The sequence below is a fragment of the Cnephaeus nilssonii genome, assembly GCF_951640355.1.
Source record: "Cnephaeus nilssonii genome assembly, chromosome: X".
Classification (NCBI taxonomy): Eukaryota; Metazoa; Chordata; class Mammalia; order Chiroptera; family Vespertilionidae; genus Cnephaeus; species Cnephaeus nilssonii.
In genome coordinates, this window is record NC_137071.1 from 111,029,978 (window position 1) to 111,047,359 (window position 17,382).

General features: G+C 39.0%; 1 protein-coding gene across 5 annotated transcripts in view; it reads left to right on the forward strand.

Annotated features, from left to right (window-relative positions):
- Positions 1–11,137, forward strand: part of SMARCA1 (SNF2 related chromatin remodeling ATPase 1) — an 85,954-nt gene extending 74,817 nt beyond the window's left edge. For 3 of the 5 annotated variants that reach the window (XM_079764817.1, XM_079764818.1, XM_079764814.1), the window contains 2 exons: positions 9,094–9,204; positions 10,305–11,137. In XM_079764817.1, coding sequence (XP_079620943.1) covers positions 9,094–9,204; positions 10,305–10,376 — 183 coding nt within the window. In that variant the 3' untranslated portion in view covers positions 10,377–11,137. Of the gene's footprint in view, positions 1–9,093; positions 9,236–10,235 lie in introns of all 5 variants that reach the window. The other 2 variants (XM_079764815.1, XM_079764816.1) reach the window with 2 other exon arrangements.
- The last annotated feature ends 6,245 nt before the right edge of the window (positions 11,138–17,382 follow it).

The following is a 17,382-nucleotide window of genomic DNA, read 5'->3' on the forward strand; positions in this document are numbered from 1 at the left end:
AGTGCAACTGGTTATATCTAAAGGGACCAGCATAATACCTTGCACAAAGTAGGCATAGAAGAGCTTGGAACTTTTGTACTTAAGTTGGCTTCTATTTCAGACCCCTGCAGTTGGAGCAGAATTGGATAGAAAGTGAAGAAATGTACCAATGGGGTTGAGTTCTTTACTTTTCATCTACCTTTTTCTAATGCTAGACTTTATTTGGCTCTCATCCCTGTAGCTTTTATTTATTCACTAGAGGCCCAGTGCATGAATTCATGCGCCAGTGGGGTCCCTCGGCTTGGCCTGCGGGATCGGGCCGAAACTGGCTCTCCGACATCATCTGAGGGGTCCCAGATTGTGAGAGGGTGCAGGCCAGGCCGAGGGACCCAACTGGTGCACAATCAGGGCCGGGGAGAGACATGGGAGGTTGGCCAGCCAGGGAGGGACCGTGGGAGGGCTCCAGGGCAAATCTGGCCCATCTTGCTCAGTCCTGATCAGCCGGACCCCAGCAGCAAGCTAACCTACTGGTCAGAGCATCTGCCCCCTGGTGGCCAGTGCATGTCATAGCGAGCAGTTGAGTGGCCTTAGCATATCATTAGCATATTATACTTTGACTAGAGGCCTGGTGCACGAAATTCGTGCACGGGGTAGTGGGGATGTCCCTCAGACCAGGCTGCACCCTCTCCAATCTGGGACTCCTTGAGGGATGTCCGACTGCCTGTTTAGGCCCGATCCCGGGATCGGGCCTAAACGGGCAGTCGGACATCCCTCACAATCCAGGACTGCTGGCTCCCAACTGCTCGCCTGCCTGCCTTCCTGATTGCCCCTAAATGCTTCTGCCTGCCAGCCTGATCACCCCCTAACCAGTCCCCTGCCAGCCTGATTGATGCCTAACTGCTCCCCTGCCAGCCTGTTTGCCCCTAACTGCCCTCCCCTGCAGGCCTGGTCAACCCTAACTGCCCTCCCCTGCAGGGCTGGTCCCCCCCAACTGCTCTCCCCTGCAGGCCTGGGTCCCTCCCAACTGCCCTTCCCTGCAGGCCTGGTCAGCCCCAACTTCCCTCCTCTGCCAGCCTGGTCACCCCTAACTGCCCTCCCCTGCAGGCTTGATCACCCCCAACTGCCCTCCCTTGCTGGCCTGGTCCCTCCCAACTGCCCTCCCCTGCTGGCCTGATCACCCACAACTGCCCTCCCTTGCAGGCCTGGTCCCTCCCAACTGTCCTCCCCTGTTGGCCATCTTGTGGTGGCGATCTTGTGTCACCATGGGGGCAGGATCTTTGACCACATGGGGGAAGCCATCTTGTGTGTTGGAGTGATGGTCACTCTGCATATTACTCTTTTATTAGATAGGCTAGAGGCCTGGTGCATGGGTGGAGGCCAGCTGGTTTGCCCTGAAGGGTGTCCTGGATCAGGGTGGGGGTTCCCTTGGGGCGTGGGGTGGCCTGGGCAAGGGGCCTGTGGTGGTTTGCAGGCCGGTCACGCCCCCCGGTGACCCAAGAGAAGGCCCTGGTATCTGGGGTTTATTTATCTTCTACAATTAAAACTTTGTAGCCTGGAGTGGAGCCAAGCCTTCTGCTCACTCCGTGGTGGCAGCCATTTCTGTTGGGATTTATGTATCTTCTATAATTGAAACTTTGTAGCCTGGAGTGGAGGCCTAGGCTGGCCAGGGCTGCAGAAGCTTGGCTTCCTCCATCGCCGGGGGCAACCCTAGCCTCCTCTTCCAGCTCCATGTCTGCCGCCATTTCTGTTTGGATTTATTTACCTTCTATAATTGAAACTTTGTAGCATTGAGTGGAGGCCTAGGCCGGCAAGGGCAGGCAGAAAGCTTGGCTTCCTCCATCACTGGGGAAACCCAAGCCTCCCTCCTGCTCTCTGTGGCCGTAGCCATCTTGGTTGGGTTTATTTGCATATTTGCTCCTGATTGGCTTGTGGGCATGGCTTGTGGGTTTAGCGGAGGTACGGTCAATTTGCATATTACTCTTTTATTAGATAGGATTGGTTGAACGGCCGACTGGTCGACCGGACACTTAGCATATTAGGCTTTTATTATACAGGATAAGTTTGAATAGTCAGTTGTAAATAGCATGTGTTTTATTAGTAACTAGAGTGTTTGATTTAAGGCAGAACAGTTCTAACAATCTGTGATACAATAAATACACTAGCAGGAGTCTGTTTTAGGTGTTTAGTATACTTATGTGTTACCTTGTGAGGAGGTGATGTAATATTTTATAAGTAACTAGAGGCCTGGTGCACGAAATTTGTGTACTTGGGGGGGTCCCTCATCCCAGCCTGCACCCTCTCGCAGTCAGGGAGCCCTCAGGGGATGTCCGACTGATGGCAGTAGGACATCCTTAGTGCTGCTTTGGAGGCGGGAGAGGCTCCCACCACTGCCGCTGCACTCACCAGCTGTAAGCCAAGCTCAGGGCTTCTGGCTGAGCGGTGCTGCTCATGTGGGAGTGCACTGACCACCAGGGGGCAGCTCCTGTGTTGAGCATCTGCCCCCTGGTGGTCAGTGCACATCATAGCAACTGGTTGTTCCACCATTTAGTTGATTTGCATATTAGCCTTTTATTATATAGGATTATGTTTAAGCAGCAGCAGTTAAGTAAAAGCATCATAACATTTGATACTTGTTTTTAAGAAATGTATGATATATTTATTAGAATATTATTTCTCATTTAACTGGCAGTGTGCTTGGGCCCTGAGATTCTAGTATAGAATGTGATTGCTTTTTGTTATTATGATAGAGGTTCCAAGGTAACAAAGGACCTGGGAAATATTTCACACAATGTATAATTCAAGGTATTGATTCTGTATGTAAAGTATAGGGAGTTTATAAAAGAGCAAAGGCAAAAACCTACCAATTTTGTTTTACTAAGAACTGTAGAAGAAAATTATGGCTTTATAGAACTACCTAAAATTTAGAGACACAATGTGAAGTGCAGTTTATATTTTGCCCTTGCTCATTCACCTGCTTTTGACTTTGAACCATAATGGGCATGAACCTTCTGTCATTTAGAATTAGGTAGGGCTAGTGTCTAGGATTTTAGTACATAGGAAATGTGATATGGAGCTTCTTTAATCTCTTTCAATAAGTCACTTCAAGACTACTGATGCTTTCTGTGCCTTTTGAATTGATGCTTTGAAGCTGAGTATTGGGGAAAATGATATTTGAACTTGGTGCCCAGCATGACTGATGTTTACCACACACTAAAGGGCAGTGCTATTCACTGCAAACATTCCATCATTTATTACATAAAGGTAGGGATACATATCTTAGTATTTTAAAGTTGAAACTCAGGTGACTTTGTAGTGAGTAAGACCATAATTAAAAAGGCGTGGAAAGCTAAGGCAGTAAAACTTGTTTAAGTAAATTTAAAGTCTGTAGTTTTAAATTGGTTGGCAAATTGTACCCACCACCTGTTTTTGTATGGCCTGCAAGCCAAGAATGATTTCTATATTTTCAAATGGTTGAAAGAAAATAAAGAGAAGACTATTTTGTGACATGTGAAAATAAATACAAAATTCAGATTTTAGTATCTGTAAGTAAGGTTTTATTGGAACACAACCACCCTCCTTCATTTATATACTGTCTACCGCTGCTTTTATCCTATATGGCAGAGCTGAATAGTTGTGACAGAGACCATGTGTTTATAAAGCTGAAAATATTTACTATCTGGCTCTTTTCAGAAAAGATGTGATGACCTCTGTTTTAAATATTTTTATTGATTTCAGAGAGGAAGGGTGAGGGAGAGAGAGATAGAAACATCAATGATGAGAATCACTGATGGGCTGTCTCCTGCACGCCCTACACTGGGGATTGAGCTTGCAACCCGGGCATGTACCCTTACTAAACGAGGGGTGTTTGGGGGTTGTGTTGGTGATTGTGATGGAAACATGATAGCTGCTTTGCAATATTTGAAATATTGTCATATAGAAAAGGGAATCAGCTTGTTTTCTATAACTATAAAAATTAGACCTAGCCAAGCCAGTGTGGCTCAATGGATTGAGCATCATCCCAAGCACCAAGAGGTCACCTGTTAGATTCCCAGTCAAGGCACATGCCTGGGTTGCAAACACGATTTCCTGTATGGGGGTGTGCAGGAGGCAGCTGATTGATGTTTCTCTCTCATCGATGTTTCTCTCTCTCTCTCCCTCCCTTTGCTTCTCTCTCTCTGTAGTCAATAAAATCATACTTTAAAAAATTCTACCTAGAACTGATTGTTGGAAACTGATTGTAGCAAATTGTAGTGTTGCATAGGGGACATTTTAAACTTGTTGAAAGGTGGAATAGAGAGCCTTTGGAGATAGAGAGGACCCTATCATTGGAAGAATTCAGACATACTGGACAACTAATTAACAAGGGCCTAGTAGAAGGGATTCAAGCATCAACTTGAATTGTTTTTAAAGGCCCTTTCTAACCTTGAGAGTGTATAGTTTTATGAACTCTCACTATTGAGAATCTGTATCCAGGAAAGAATTCCAAGTACCAAAATACACCTTTGATTACATCACTCCTCCAGCTCAAAAATTGTCAATGAGATCCTATTGTCAACTGAATTAAGTCAAATTTCTTCATTCTTTGTTCTTAGTTTCTAGTTGTTTTTTTATTGTGTGTGAACTTTGATCCAAACTTAGCCTTATTCATCATTCTTACCCTGCACAGCATTTTCCTAGTTAGTTTTTACCAAACATTGTTCTAGGATATGCAAATAAATGATATGCAGGACAAGGGTTCTGTGTTCAAATAGATTTGGGAAATTCTGATACTGAATCCTTCCCTGGATGCTTCCAATCTACATTAGAATGTGAAATGCCCAGAGAAATCCTGCCATGAAGAAATTTGTTTAACCTTTTTAAAATCCAGCATTTTCACATATGCATGAACACAAAGTACTTTCTTCTTTTGCCACAGTTATTAACATTGCAGAACAGTTTTCCATTTGTCATGTTCCTGTTGTATTTATTGGCTTAGCATATCCTCTCTTCCTCTCATATGCTATTTTTCTCACTCCAACTTCATTCCTAAATCCAGCATGGGGAAATGATGAGAGAAAGAGATAATTAGACTATAGAACTGTAGAAACCACTCCCTGTAACCCCAGGAAAATGGGAAGATAAAGAGTTATAAAAATGTAGGAGAATCTACACTAATAAAAAAGAGAGATGCAAATTGACCGTATCTTTGTGATGCCCACCAGTCAATCAGGAGTGAGTATGTAAATTAACCTAACAAAGATGGTGGGTTAATTTTCATACACAGGCGCTGAGTGGCTGGGGGCGGGGCAGGACGCTTGCGTCATCACCATGGCGACGACGCAGGCATTCCGCACCGCCTCAGCAGCTCCTGGCCTCTGGGCAGTGTGGGAAGGCGGAAAGGTGGCTCCGGGCCAGAGCAAAGGTGGAAAGGTGGCTCCAGCAGGAGCGAAGGCGGTGCCAGCAGCCAGGGGAAGGAAGGCCCAGTCTTGTATGAATCTTCGTGCATCGGGCCTCTAGTATATAAATGAAAGGAAAATTATATAGGATGAAAGTGCTTTTGACATCATGAAATTACTCATAGTCATTTCATAGTTATTTAAAAAGTACAATACTGTTTTATTGGTAATCTGGCCTTTCTCGTAATTTCTGGATTTAGCTAGTGATCTATTTATAATACCATTTGTTTAGTTAGGCAATCTTTAAGTGTGTGAATAAAAAATGGGGTCGGGTCCTGGCCAGTGTGGCTCATTGGTTGGGTGTCATCCAATGCACCAAAAGGTTGCTGATTCCATTCCTGGTCAGGGCACATGCATGGGGTTGCAGGCTCAATCCTCGGTAGGGGGCATATAGGAGGCAGCTAATTGATGTTTCACTCTCACATTGATGTTTCTCTCGCTTTCATTCTCCCTTCCTCTCTTTATAAAAAAAAATTAAAAATATGGGGTTGGTATATCTAGAGAAAGTGGCAGTACCTATACTAGTAAAGCAACGTTCATACTCACCCATTCCTTGGTGTGTTTATCTAGTGAGTTAGGCTATTTTTCTGTGTCTGGAGTAGTTAGTGACAACTTAAAAGGAATGAAGGTAAGAAATTATACAGTCTATTTATAATCATTTTGATATATTCTACTTCTCTGCACATGAGACTGTGTCAAAAGTATTATTTTTCTCCTGAATCACACATATAAACCATGAATATGTATCTAAAGATATCTGCAGTCACAGACAACTATTACTTACTGAGAATAGTAATAGCCAGAGGGTATAGCTTAATGATTCAAGAATGAGATTCAAATAAAGACTCTATCTAGTCTCCCTAGAAACCAATGATCAAATCTCATCAGGGTCAACTTAGCCCTTTCTATAATAGATAAATTGAATAACATGCTGTTTAATTTGTATGTGTGTTATTGAATGAAGCTATGAAGAGTATTTGGTCTGCATATTAAGGATACCAGTATTGTTTTGGTAAGTAAGGAAAATTTCAGTGTTATTTTTCCTAAATTATTTAACCTTGGGTAATTGAATATGTACAAGAGACTTGAATGTACCACTGTTTTGTACTGTTATTTTTAACAGTTAAACAATAACTTGTCAATGAGGAATTTTTTTCTGTCTAGACTATCTTTGGTTTTCTGCTTCCTTTTGGGCTTGAATTTTAGAGTAGAAAATGCTTGGATAGTTGATAATATTTTTGTTATGTAACAGTTTCTATGTTGTATGCCATTTTTCTGGCTTTTATTTGGACAGATAAAACTGTCTTTAAAAAACAATTTTCCATTTCTTAAAAATGTTACAGATTACCCAACACCTAAAAGTTCATTGCAGAAAATTTGGAAAATACAGGCTAGTATGAAGAAGAAAATATGTTACCATTGGTCCCACTCTTAGAGATACCTGCTGTTAACCATTAGTAATACTGTAGATAATATTCTCTCAGCTATTTTTCTGTATATATGTGTAAATAAGATGCATTTCTGTATTTCCAAATTACCAAAAATTTAGTCCCCAGTATTTTCCTGCTAAAATAACACTGCTATAAAAATTCTTTTACAGTAAATCTTTGTATATATTTCTTATTTCCTTATATGAAGTTTCTAGGAGTGGAATTGTTAGTTCAAAGGTATGACATTTTTAAGATGCTTTATTGATATTCCCAACTTGCTTTCTAGAAAGGTAATGTGTTAGTCTGCATGTGGTTTAAAGAGAAATTTCTCACTGTTTTGGAGACTGGAAGTCTAAAACTAAGGTGCTAGCAGGGTCGGTTTCTGGTGAGACCTTTCTCCCTGGCCTATAGATGGCACCTTCTCATTGTGTTCTCTCATGGTCCTTTCTCTGTTGGAGTGTAGACAGAGCGAGATCTCTGGGCATCACTTTCTCTTCTTGTAAGAACACAAGTCCCCATCTTTATGACCTCGTTTAACTAACCTTAATTACCTCCTATGGTTCCTACCTCCAGTCACAATGTGGGGGTGCTAACTTCAACATATGAATTTTGAGGGTTCACAATTCAGTTCATAACATTGATATCTCATCATCAGTGAATTATAGAGTTCTCATTTCACCATCTTACTGCTGACATTGGATACACATACCACATACATATGTGCATACATATTGCAAATTTAATAAAGACGATATTGTTTTACTTTGCATTTCTTTGATCATTAGTTTTAGTGAAAAATTAAAAGTATTTGGACATTTTAATTTTTAGGAGTTTTCTATTGTATTTTGACCATTTTTTGTTGGAGTTTTAATTGTCCATGAACATACATTTTCATTTAAACATTTAGCTATTTTGTATTTTATCAGGTATTTTTGCTTGTACAGAAAAGGAATAATATTTTAAAATGTTACTTATTTTTTAATATTAAACTATTATTTACCTTTAAAATACAGCAAAATATACAGGGTTAACATATATGAATGTCTATATTAATGAATCATATGTTTGGTACTCACCATACATTCATAAAAACTGTTTATAGTTGGATGCATTGATTTGCTGGCAGTGAAATATAGATAGTGGCAAGGTGAATGCAGAATCTTTTCAGCTATTGTTTGCTCCAAATTTATAAATACAGCAGTGTTTCCTGAGATGTGCTTTTCAGAACTCTGATCCCACAAGGTGTTCTGCGAGAAGAGAATTCTGTTGGTTGAATAGCTTTGGGAACTACTTGCATACTACGTCTCTCACCTAGTGGCTGACAGTGCTCGTCAGAAACTTGACCACTAAGAGGAGCCCTGTACTACAGCAATCTGTTTCATTTTTGTAAACTGACTACTTCCAAAACTTATTCTGGCAATAAGATATTCCCTTATTTTTTTGTTTGTGTGATTTTAGCTTTTTATTTTGAAATATTTATAGATTCACAGGAAGTTGTAAAGAAATGTACAGGAGGTCCCATGCACCCTTTACCTAGTCTTCCCTGATGGTAGCATCTTGCATAACTATAGTACAATGTCATGACGAGGGAATTGACATTAGTACAATCCACAGTGCTTATTCAGATTTCATCGGTTATACATGGCTCTTATGTGTGTGTGCTGACGCATGTGAATGTAGATCAGTGCAATTTTTATCACATGTAGATTCATGTAACCAGCACCACCATAAGACTCCCTCATGCTAGCTTTTTATAGCCACATCCACTATCCTTTCCATGGCACCTGGCAACCATTGATATGTTCTCTATTTCTAAACTGTCATTTCAAGAATGTTATATATTTGTTTGCTCTCTTCCTGAACAATAAAAAAAATTCTCTAAAAAATGTTATGTAAGTGGAATATGTATGTAACCTTTTGAGGTCGACTTTTTTCATTCAGCATAATTCCCTTGAGGTTCATCTAGATTGTTGTACATACCAAGACTTACTTCCTTTTTATTGCTGAGTAGTATTTCATGGTACATATGTATCAAAGTTTTTTTGTTTTTTTTTTACCCATTTACCCATTGAATGACATTTACCTCTTCCCCATATTTTTGGTTAAATGTATTAATATCCTTTATGGATATTGTTCTGAAGAATACTAACTTTAGAAATCTGTACCACAAAAATGATACAATTAAAGAATTATCACTAATGAGTATTCCTGGGTTACAGAAATTTAAAATCATTAACTGTTTGGTTTAGGAGTTCCAGAGACGCTGTAATACTCTGATTTCATTGATTGAGAAAGAAAATATGGAAATTGAGGAAAGAGAGAGAGCAGAAAAGAAGAAACGCACAACTAAAACTCCAATGGTAAAATTTTCAGCATTTTCCTAATTTTTAGGTAGATCCCATTTTTTACATAATTAAAATGCCTATATTATGTTTAATGCCATAGTGATACCAATGATAAAAACTGGTTTTATGAATTGCTAATTTGTTTTTGATAGAAAAAGAATTACACTACAACCACTGTTTCTTATTTGTTTATAGACCATATGGTTAGGAACTCCCTACCTAGTAACAGGGCTCTGTTTTAAAAAATTCCTCATGACTTTAAGCAAAAATATGCAAGCAAAATCATTCAAATTGAGACTAGAGTTGTTGGTGGGAGTTGGAGGAGGGGTATGGGATGGGGCTGAAATTGAAACAGGGAGTTCTGATTTGATCAAATAAATTTTCTTTGTGGAACTATGAGTGAAAATGAGAACTTTGAGTGGATAGCAAAGCTTTACTTGGTTTACTTGCTCATAAATTAACTGTTGAATAATAAGATGACTTGATTTTAATCCAGTCAGGTTGTCTTGTACAGTTAGAATTTAAAATAGTCTTAAATGGGTCATGTTATTTGAGTGTGGTTATGTAAACTGCCATATTTCAGCAAGTCTGAGATGCCTTCTACTCTTAAGACACAGCATTATTTTATGTACCACTGAGAAAAACTGTTGCCAAGTAACTATAACTTGTCATCAATTGTAAGATGCATCCTGATTTCAGAGATGCTAACATGGGAAAGAAATGTGCATCATAAAATACATGAAATGTGGTATTTTAATATCTATCATATAGTTTTTATAAATAATACACTCATAAATAACATTTGCCCAGAAAACTTTCAGTATTAAGTAGTTAACATAAGAGTACATTTATAGTACCATGTGTAACTAGTCACTTGACGACTATTTTTTATGCATATTTTATGTCTTTTTAAAAAAAGAAACATATTTGAAGGTTATTTTACATTGGGTTATATAGTTTGTTGGGCTATATAGAACATTAATTGTGAGTATAACATTTAAGTGAATATTCATGTTAAAATTTTTTTTAATGCATTTACATCCTAGATTTAACATTGTTGGGCCATTTAAAAATATCCATATTGGAGCAGAACATTAAATCTGTTTCCATTTTAGTCACAGAAAAGAAAAGCAGAGTCAGCTACTGAGAGCTCTGGAAAGAAGGATGTCAAGAAGGTGAAATCCTAAAGCCTAGAAATAAAGTTTTAAATGGGAAACTGCTATTTTCTTGTTCCCATCTTCAAATGCTAATTGCCAGTTCCAGTGTATTCATGGTACTCTAAGAAAAATCTTTTTCGTTTTGATTTCTTGCATATTTTATATATTTTACAATGCTTTCTACTTGAAATGTGTAGCTTTATATTTTATGCATTCTAGTATTTTTGTGTACTGTATTTTGTGCATTTCATGTCTTCATCAAATCCTCTCAGTCCTTGTTCTTTTGAAGCTTGTGCTGAGGTTTTAGCTTTTCTATGTTTTATATGCCGCTGCTTTGAAAGAAAACCTAGATTCTATAGCTGTATTATTGTTGTTTCATACTTTAAATTTATATGGCTGTGGAAAAAAGAATTAAAATGATTTGAGGAGAAAGACTTTTTCACTTCTTTGTTGCTTTCTTTTCTATTGAGTATGGGATTGTTGTATTACTGCATACTGTGATTAGCATAATAAGTGTTTCTTTGAGGTCATCTAAATATTTTTTTTCTAAAGGAATCAAGGGTGAGAACAGAAAAATATTAAAAAGCTAATATTTGATACTGTGCTTGCTGTCAGTATGAATCACATTTAAATTATTCTCTAAATATTCAAGTGGGAAAATATAATAAAGAAATGTCTATACGAAATTTAATTATTTCCTGTTTTTTTGTGCAGTACAAAATATTTGTATTTACTGAATTGTATTGCTCACTACTATGTATTTGGTTGAAAGTTAAAGCTTTGCTTGCTGACTTGTGTGCGATTTTATGTCTAGTAGAGCCAGTTCAGAGGATTATGGGTTTAACATGCAGATTTATTGATGACTAAGTTAAGAGTATGAAATAAGCCCAATGCATGCAGAAGTAGGGGGCTGTGTTCGATAGGAATACAATTATGTTCAGATAACAATCTCAAAGTGTCAGAAGTTTTACACACCAAGAGTTTATTTCTTGCTCATATCACAGTCCCATTGCTGGGGAGAGGTATGTGAGAATGGGAGGGTATCTGCTCCACACAGTCACTCCACTGTTTTGTAGCTGCACCATCGGGACATGTAGCCTGTTCAACTGATGCTGTAGGAGAAAAAGAGATGTTGGATAATTTCATGTAGGCACTTTATTGATTCAGCCAGAAGTGACACATGTCACATCCACTTATATTTCATTGACCAGACCTAGCCATGTGGTCCCATGTATGTGCAAGTGAGCTGGCAAATATAGGGGGACAAATTAGAACGCTTTACATTATTTCCTCTGCTATAGGGGCTCTCTGTTCAGGAAAGAACTTGGGTCTGTCATATGAAACTGCTAATGTGCAGTTAATCAAAGTCAAGGTTAGTTTATAAGGAAACAGATAAAAATGGATCAGAATCTAATGTGAAACACACAACAAATAAAGTCTGGGAATGCAGGACAGTAGTGTTAGTTATCAAAACAAGGTTTGGACCAATAAAGAATTACTCCCTCCCCCATTAAGATCTTTTGCATTTCCTATAAAATTCTCTTTAGCGTCGTCAATCTTCTCATAGAGGTTCTGAAACAATGCTGCAATGAACATAGGGGTGCATATTTTTGCAAACAAATATTTTCAAATTTTTTGGATAAATACACAGAAGAGGGATTGCTAGGTCATGTGGTAGCTCTCTTCTTAATTTTTTGAGGAACATCCATACTGTTTTCCATAGTAGCTGTACCAATTTACATTCCCACCAGCAATGAATGAGGGTTCCTTTTAGCATTTCCTTTCTTAAGGTGGAATGAAGATGGAGGGTGGAAGCAGGTACAAATCTTGGGTAGCTCTGAGTACAAGCCAGCATCTTTCACATCCTCGGTCTTCTCATAGAGGTTCTGAAACAAGAATACATCTTCTAGAATGACAGCCCATTATCTGCTAGATTTTCCAAGTTTTTATTTATTGCCCAGATTTCTTATTTCTTACTGACATACCCCTGATTGGATACCTTTTACTGTATCCACTAGGACCGTGGTCGGCAAACTGCGGCTCACGAGCCACATGCGGCTCTTTGGCCCCTTGAGTGTGGCTCTTCCACAAAATACCACGGCCTGGGTGAGTCTATTTTGAAGAAGTGGCATTAGAAGAAGTTTAAGTTTAAAAAATTTGGCTCTCAAAAGAAATTTCAATCGTTGTACTGTTGATATTTGACTCTGTTGACTAATGAGTTTGCTGACCACTGCACTAGGAGTGAGACTCTTGTACTTTATTGGAGGTTGGGGTGAAATTGGGGTACTAGTAAGAGATATTGTTAGGATGATATTATATCAAGGAACCCAGAGATACCCAAATACATCCTTGGCTTAACTGTTCTTTCTGTGAGGCCCACAAAGGAGGCAAAGGTAAGCAAAGTAATACTTCAGGAGCTGGTGCTGTGGCTCCAACTTTAATCTAGAGCTCTTAAACTCAAAATAAAATTTTGGAATTTTTCACTCTAATGAGATTAAACGTTTCACCTGAGCAGGAGAAAATGATAACCTGAGGTCTTATTGTTACCCCCAAGTTCTGTGCGTTAAAAAACAGCCCATTGAGGGCCCTGGACTCTGATCAGTCAGTTCAGCATTTTTTTTTCTTTTTAAAAGTTTGTTTTTAAAAATTTTATTAAATTTGTTGTAATACTGGTTAATAAGATTGTGTAAGTTTCAGGTGTACAACTTTGTAATAACAACATCTGTATGTTTCATTGTGTGCTCACCACAGACAATCTACTCTTCTTCCATCACCATATACTTGACCCCCTCCACTCTTGTCATCCTTCCCCTACTTACTTCCTCTCTAGTAACCACCCTTCTGTTGTCTGTGTCTGTGAATTTGTTTGTTCATTTGTTGCTTTTTTTAATGTCCCACATAGGAGTGACATAGTATGGTTTTTGTCTTTTTCTACCTGCGTATTTCCTTTAGCATGATATTCTCAAGATCCATCCATGCTGTTGCAAATGGAAGTATTTCATCTTTTCTTATGACTGAATAGTATTCCACTGTGTGTGTGTGTGTGCGTGTATGTGTGTGTGTCACATTTTCTTTACCCAATCATCCATCAAAGGACACTTAGGTTGTTTCCATGTGTTAGCTACCATGTATAATGCTATAATGAAATAGGAGTGCATGTTCTTTGCAACCAAATGTTTTCCATTTTTTTGGATAAATACAAAGAAGAGAGATTGCTGGGTCATGTGGTAGCTCTATTCTTAATTTTTTGAGGAACATTTATACTGTTTTCCATAGTGGCTGTACCAATTTACATCCCCATCAGCAGTGAATGAGGGTTCCTTTTAGCATTTCTTTTCTTAAGACAGAATGAAAATGGAGGGTGGGAGCAGGTACAATTAGTATCTTTGAACTTCTTTCATGGAAATTTAATAATCTCTATTTCTTATTGTTTCTCTGGTAACCCAAAATGTTATTACTAATCTGTATCATGGCTCTTATGAGCCTTTCTTGGGCCAAAGAGATGTGAAATTCAGCTATCTAAGGTGTTCAGTGAATGCCTCTGATGTCATTCTCAGAAACTTGTGAAAGCGTTTTATTCAGGATATTAAACACCACACCTATTGTATTCCTCACCTTAGATTATATACAGTATCTTTGTTGAACATAGCTTACCAAGTAGGACTATACAATGAACACCAGATGATAGCATGGTCCAAATAATACAATGATTGGATATAAAATGGCCCAAGTCTTTATAGGAAATCTCTCTTACTGTCAACTTTCTACAGAGAAATTAAGTTGTCATAGAGAATTTAAAATTCCCAACAAAGAATTCCATTTCAAACAAGAGGCCTAGGCTGATGGGATAGTAGCCCCTAGACCTGGGAGCCATGTTGGGGAGAAAAAGTAGGATAGTTGGTTTATTATGTTGGCTGCTTAGAGGTTAAAGGAAGCAGAAGAAAGTGCTGTATCCATGAATACAATCTTATACATTCATAATCAACCCACCAGCAAAAATGGTCCAATTGATTCTATTGGAATCTTACCTAACCTGATTCCTTGTTTGGAGAATGTGCAAGGAGGGAAGTAAGTAGAAAAACAGGGACCCTAAGTGCATTCTTTCACTCAAGGCCTCTGTCTATAGAAGACAAGAGGTGAATAGCTTTTCCAAAAACCCTTGGGCTCCCACAGAGGCCCTCATAAATCACCTGTCTTTGATGATTCACTGGCTAATCAGATCCTAATTTCCTTAGAATCAAAAGAAGGTAGTGAGCTCAGAAATCTTTCATTTTCATCATAGTAACTTACAATTCTTTCTTGTTCCCTGGCTCCCTGGCCTATGAATAGTTATGCTATATAGAAAAGTTGGATACTTGTCAGATTCCCATGAAATATGCCCCAAATTTGGTCCGTTGTGTGAGACTTCCCAGTTAAAAGAAATTATTGAACTATAAACTTTACAGCTATCTTAGTTGCTGTGTGTTTGGTCTGAAAAGCCTCTACCCATCTGGTGAAACAACTGTCACCAAAATAAAATGCAATTATTCCCCACTGTGATCTATTGTTCCTCCTTTATGGTACAGTAGCCAATCAGGTTCCTGGGCCAGTTTCAAGGCCCACAATAATGCTGTGTCCACATTGCTTTCTCTCCAGGTGTTCTTATTAACTCCTGAGATCCTTCAGTTTCCATCAAATTTCAAAGTTCTATCAGTATTCTATCCCATGTCTCCTTTATTTAGTCTGCCTAAGCTAACCTCCCCAGTAGATAAGGGGTAATGTTTTCATGTGATTCAAATACATGTAGCTAATGCCATGTCATGTCCCCTATTCCTCAGCCTTATCATTTTTGTGTGTTTCAGCTGATGATTTCTAACTGCCAATATCTCTTTGTCTATGTGCATTATTAGAGGCATTGGAAAGCTTTTCTACCCTTTCCATGATAGGCTGGAAGAGGTGGAGGGTGGCTCTTAACCCAAAACTGATTGGAGGTTATGTATAAGTGCCCCAGCTATCTCACCTATTGAGCAAGGTCACTCTAAGGTATGTAATCTATATGGTTCCCAACAGATTAAGCTCTAGCCATCCACAGTAGTAGCTGGGTTGATAGCACACTATGGACTGCTTTCCTTTCCCTGTATCACTTCCTACTCCCCTGTGGGTGTTTCCTATGGTCAACTTCTAAATAAACTTGCATTAGCCTCTTTCTCTCAGGGTCTGCTTCTTAGGAAACCCAAATTAAGACACTAAACCCATATATATATAGCTCTTCTTAACCCTTAGTTATTTCATAAAAAGGTGGAGGGCATTAAAGAGAGTAGTGACTGGGTAGTGTATCATTGATCTGGTCTTAGAAAATCTACCCTTTTGTGGACAGTTAGTGGGTGGTGTGAATGGATCAGGATAGTCTACACTGGTACAAAGTACTAGGTTCTAATTCCTCTCTCCATTAACAATGAGACTTTTTCATATCACCAATAGCGACAATAATGGGAATTGTTATTAAGCAGAGGTTAAAGTGTTCCCAAGTTTTTCGTAAGGCCAAAGTTGGTGCCCAGGCTATTAAGTGTGCTCCAGGCTATTAGTTGGTGTCCCTTCCCTGTAGCAGTGGTTTATTTAGATAATTGAATCGGAAACCTAGGTATGTGCCCTGATCAGGAATCAAACCACAACCTTTTGGTGCATGGGATGACACTCCAACCAACTGAGCCACCTGGTCAGGGATATTAAACAAATTTTCATTGAGACAAATTTCCTTAAGCTAACTAAAGATTATTTTCTTTTAAATTTCTTTATTGATTAAGGTGTTACATATGTGTCCTTATTCCCCCATTACTCCCCATTCCCCCCACTCATGCCCTCATCCCCCTGTTGTCTTTGTCCATTGGTTAGGCTTATATGCATGCATACAAGTCCTTTGGTTGATCTCTCCCCCTTACCCCCACCCTCCCCTACCTTCCCTCTGAGGTTTGATGGTCTGATCTATGTTTCTCTGTCTGGATCTGTTTTTGTTCATCAGTTTATGTTGTTCATTATATTCCATAAATGAGTGAGATCATGTGATATTTATCTTTCTCTGACTGGCTTATTTCACTTATCATAATGCTCTCCAGTTCCATCCATGCTGTTGCAAATGGTAAGAACTCCTTTTTTACCGCAGTGTAGTATTCCATTGTGTAGATGTACCACAGTTTTTTAATCCACTCATCTGCTGATGGGCACTTAGGCTGTTTCCAAATCTTACCTATGGTGAATTGTGCTGCTATGAACATAGGGGTGCATATATCCTTTCTAATTGGTGTTTCTAGTTTCTTGGGCTATATTCCTAGAAGTGGGATCACTGGGTCAAATGGGAGTTCCACTTTTAATTTTTTTGAGGAAACTCCATACCATTCTCCACAGTGGCTGCACCAGTCTGCATTCCCACCAGCAGTGCACAAGGGTTCCTTTTTCTCTGCATCCTCACCAGCACTTGTTTGTTGATTTGTTGATGATAGCCATTCTGTCAAGTGTGAGATGGTACCGCATTGTCGTTTTGATTTGCATCTCTCAGATGATTAGTGACTTTGAGCATGTTTTCATATGACTCTTGGCCTTCCTCTGTCTTCTTTCAAAAAGTATCTATTTAGGTCCATTGCCCTTTTTGATTGGGTTGTTTATCTTCCTTTTGTTAAGTTGTATGAGTTCCCTGTAAATGTTGGAGATTAAACCCTCATCGGTAATAACATTGGCAAATATGTTCTCCCATGCAGTGGGCTTTCTTGTTGTTTTGTTGATGGTTTCTTTTGCTGTGAAAAAGCTTTTTATTTTAATGTAGTCCCATTTGTTTATTTTCTTTTTAGTTTCCATTGCCCTAGGACAGTGGTCGGCAAACTCATTAGTCAACAGAGCCAACTATCAACAGTACAACGATTGAAATTTCTTTTGAGAGTAATATTTTTTAAACTTAAACTATATAGGTAGGTACATTGTTATTAACTTAATTAGGGTACGTGGTATTTTGTGGAAGAGCCACACTCAAGGGGCCAAAGAGCTGCATGTGGCTCTCGAGCTGCAG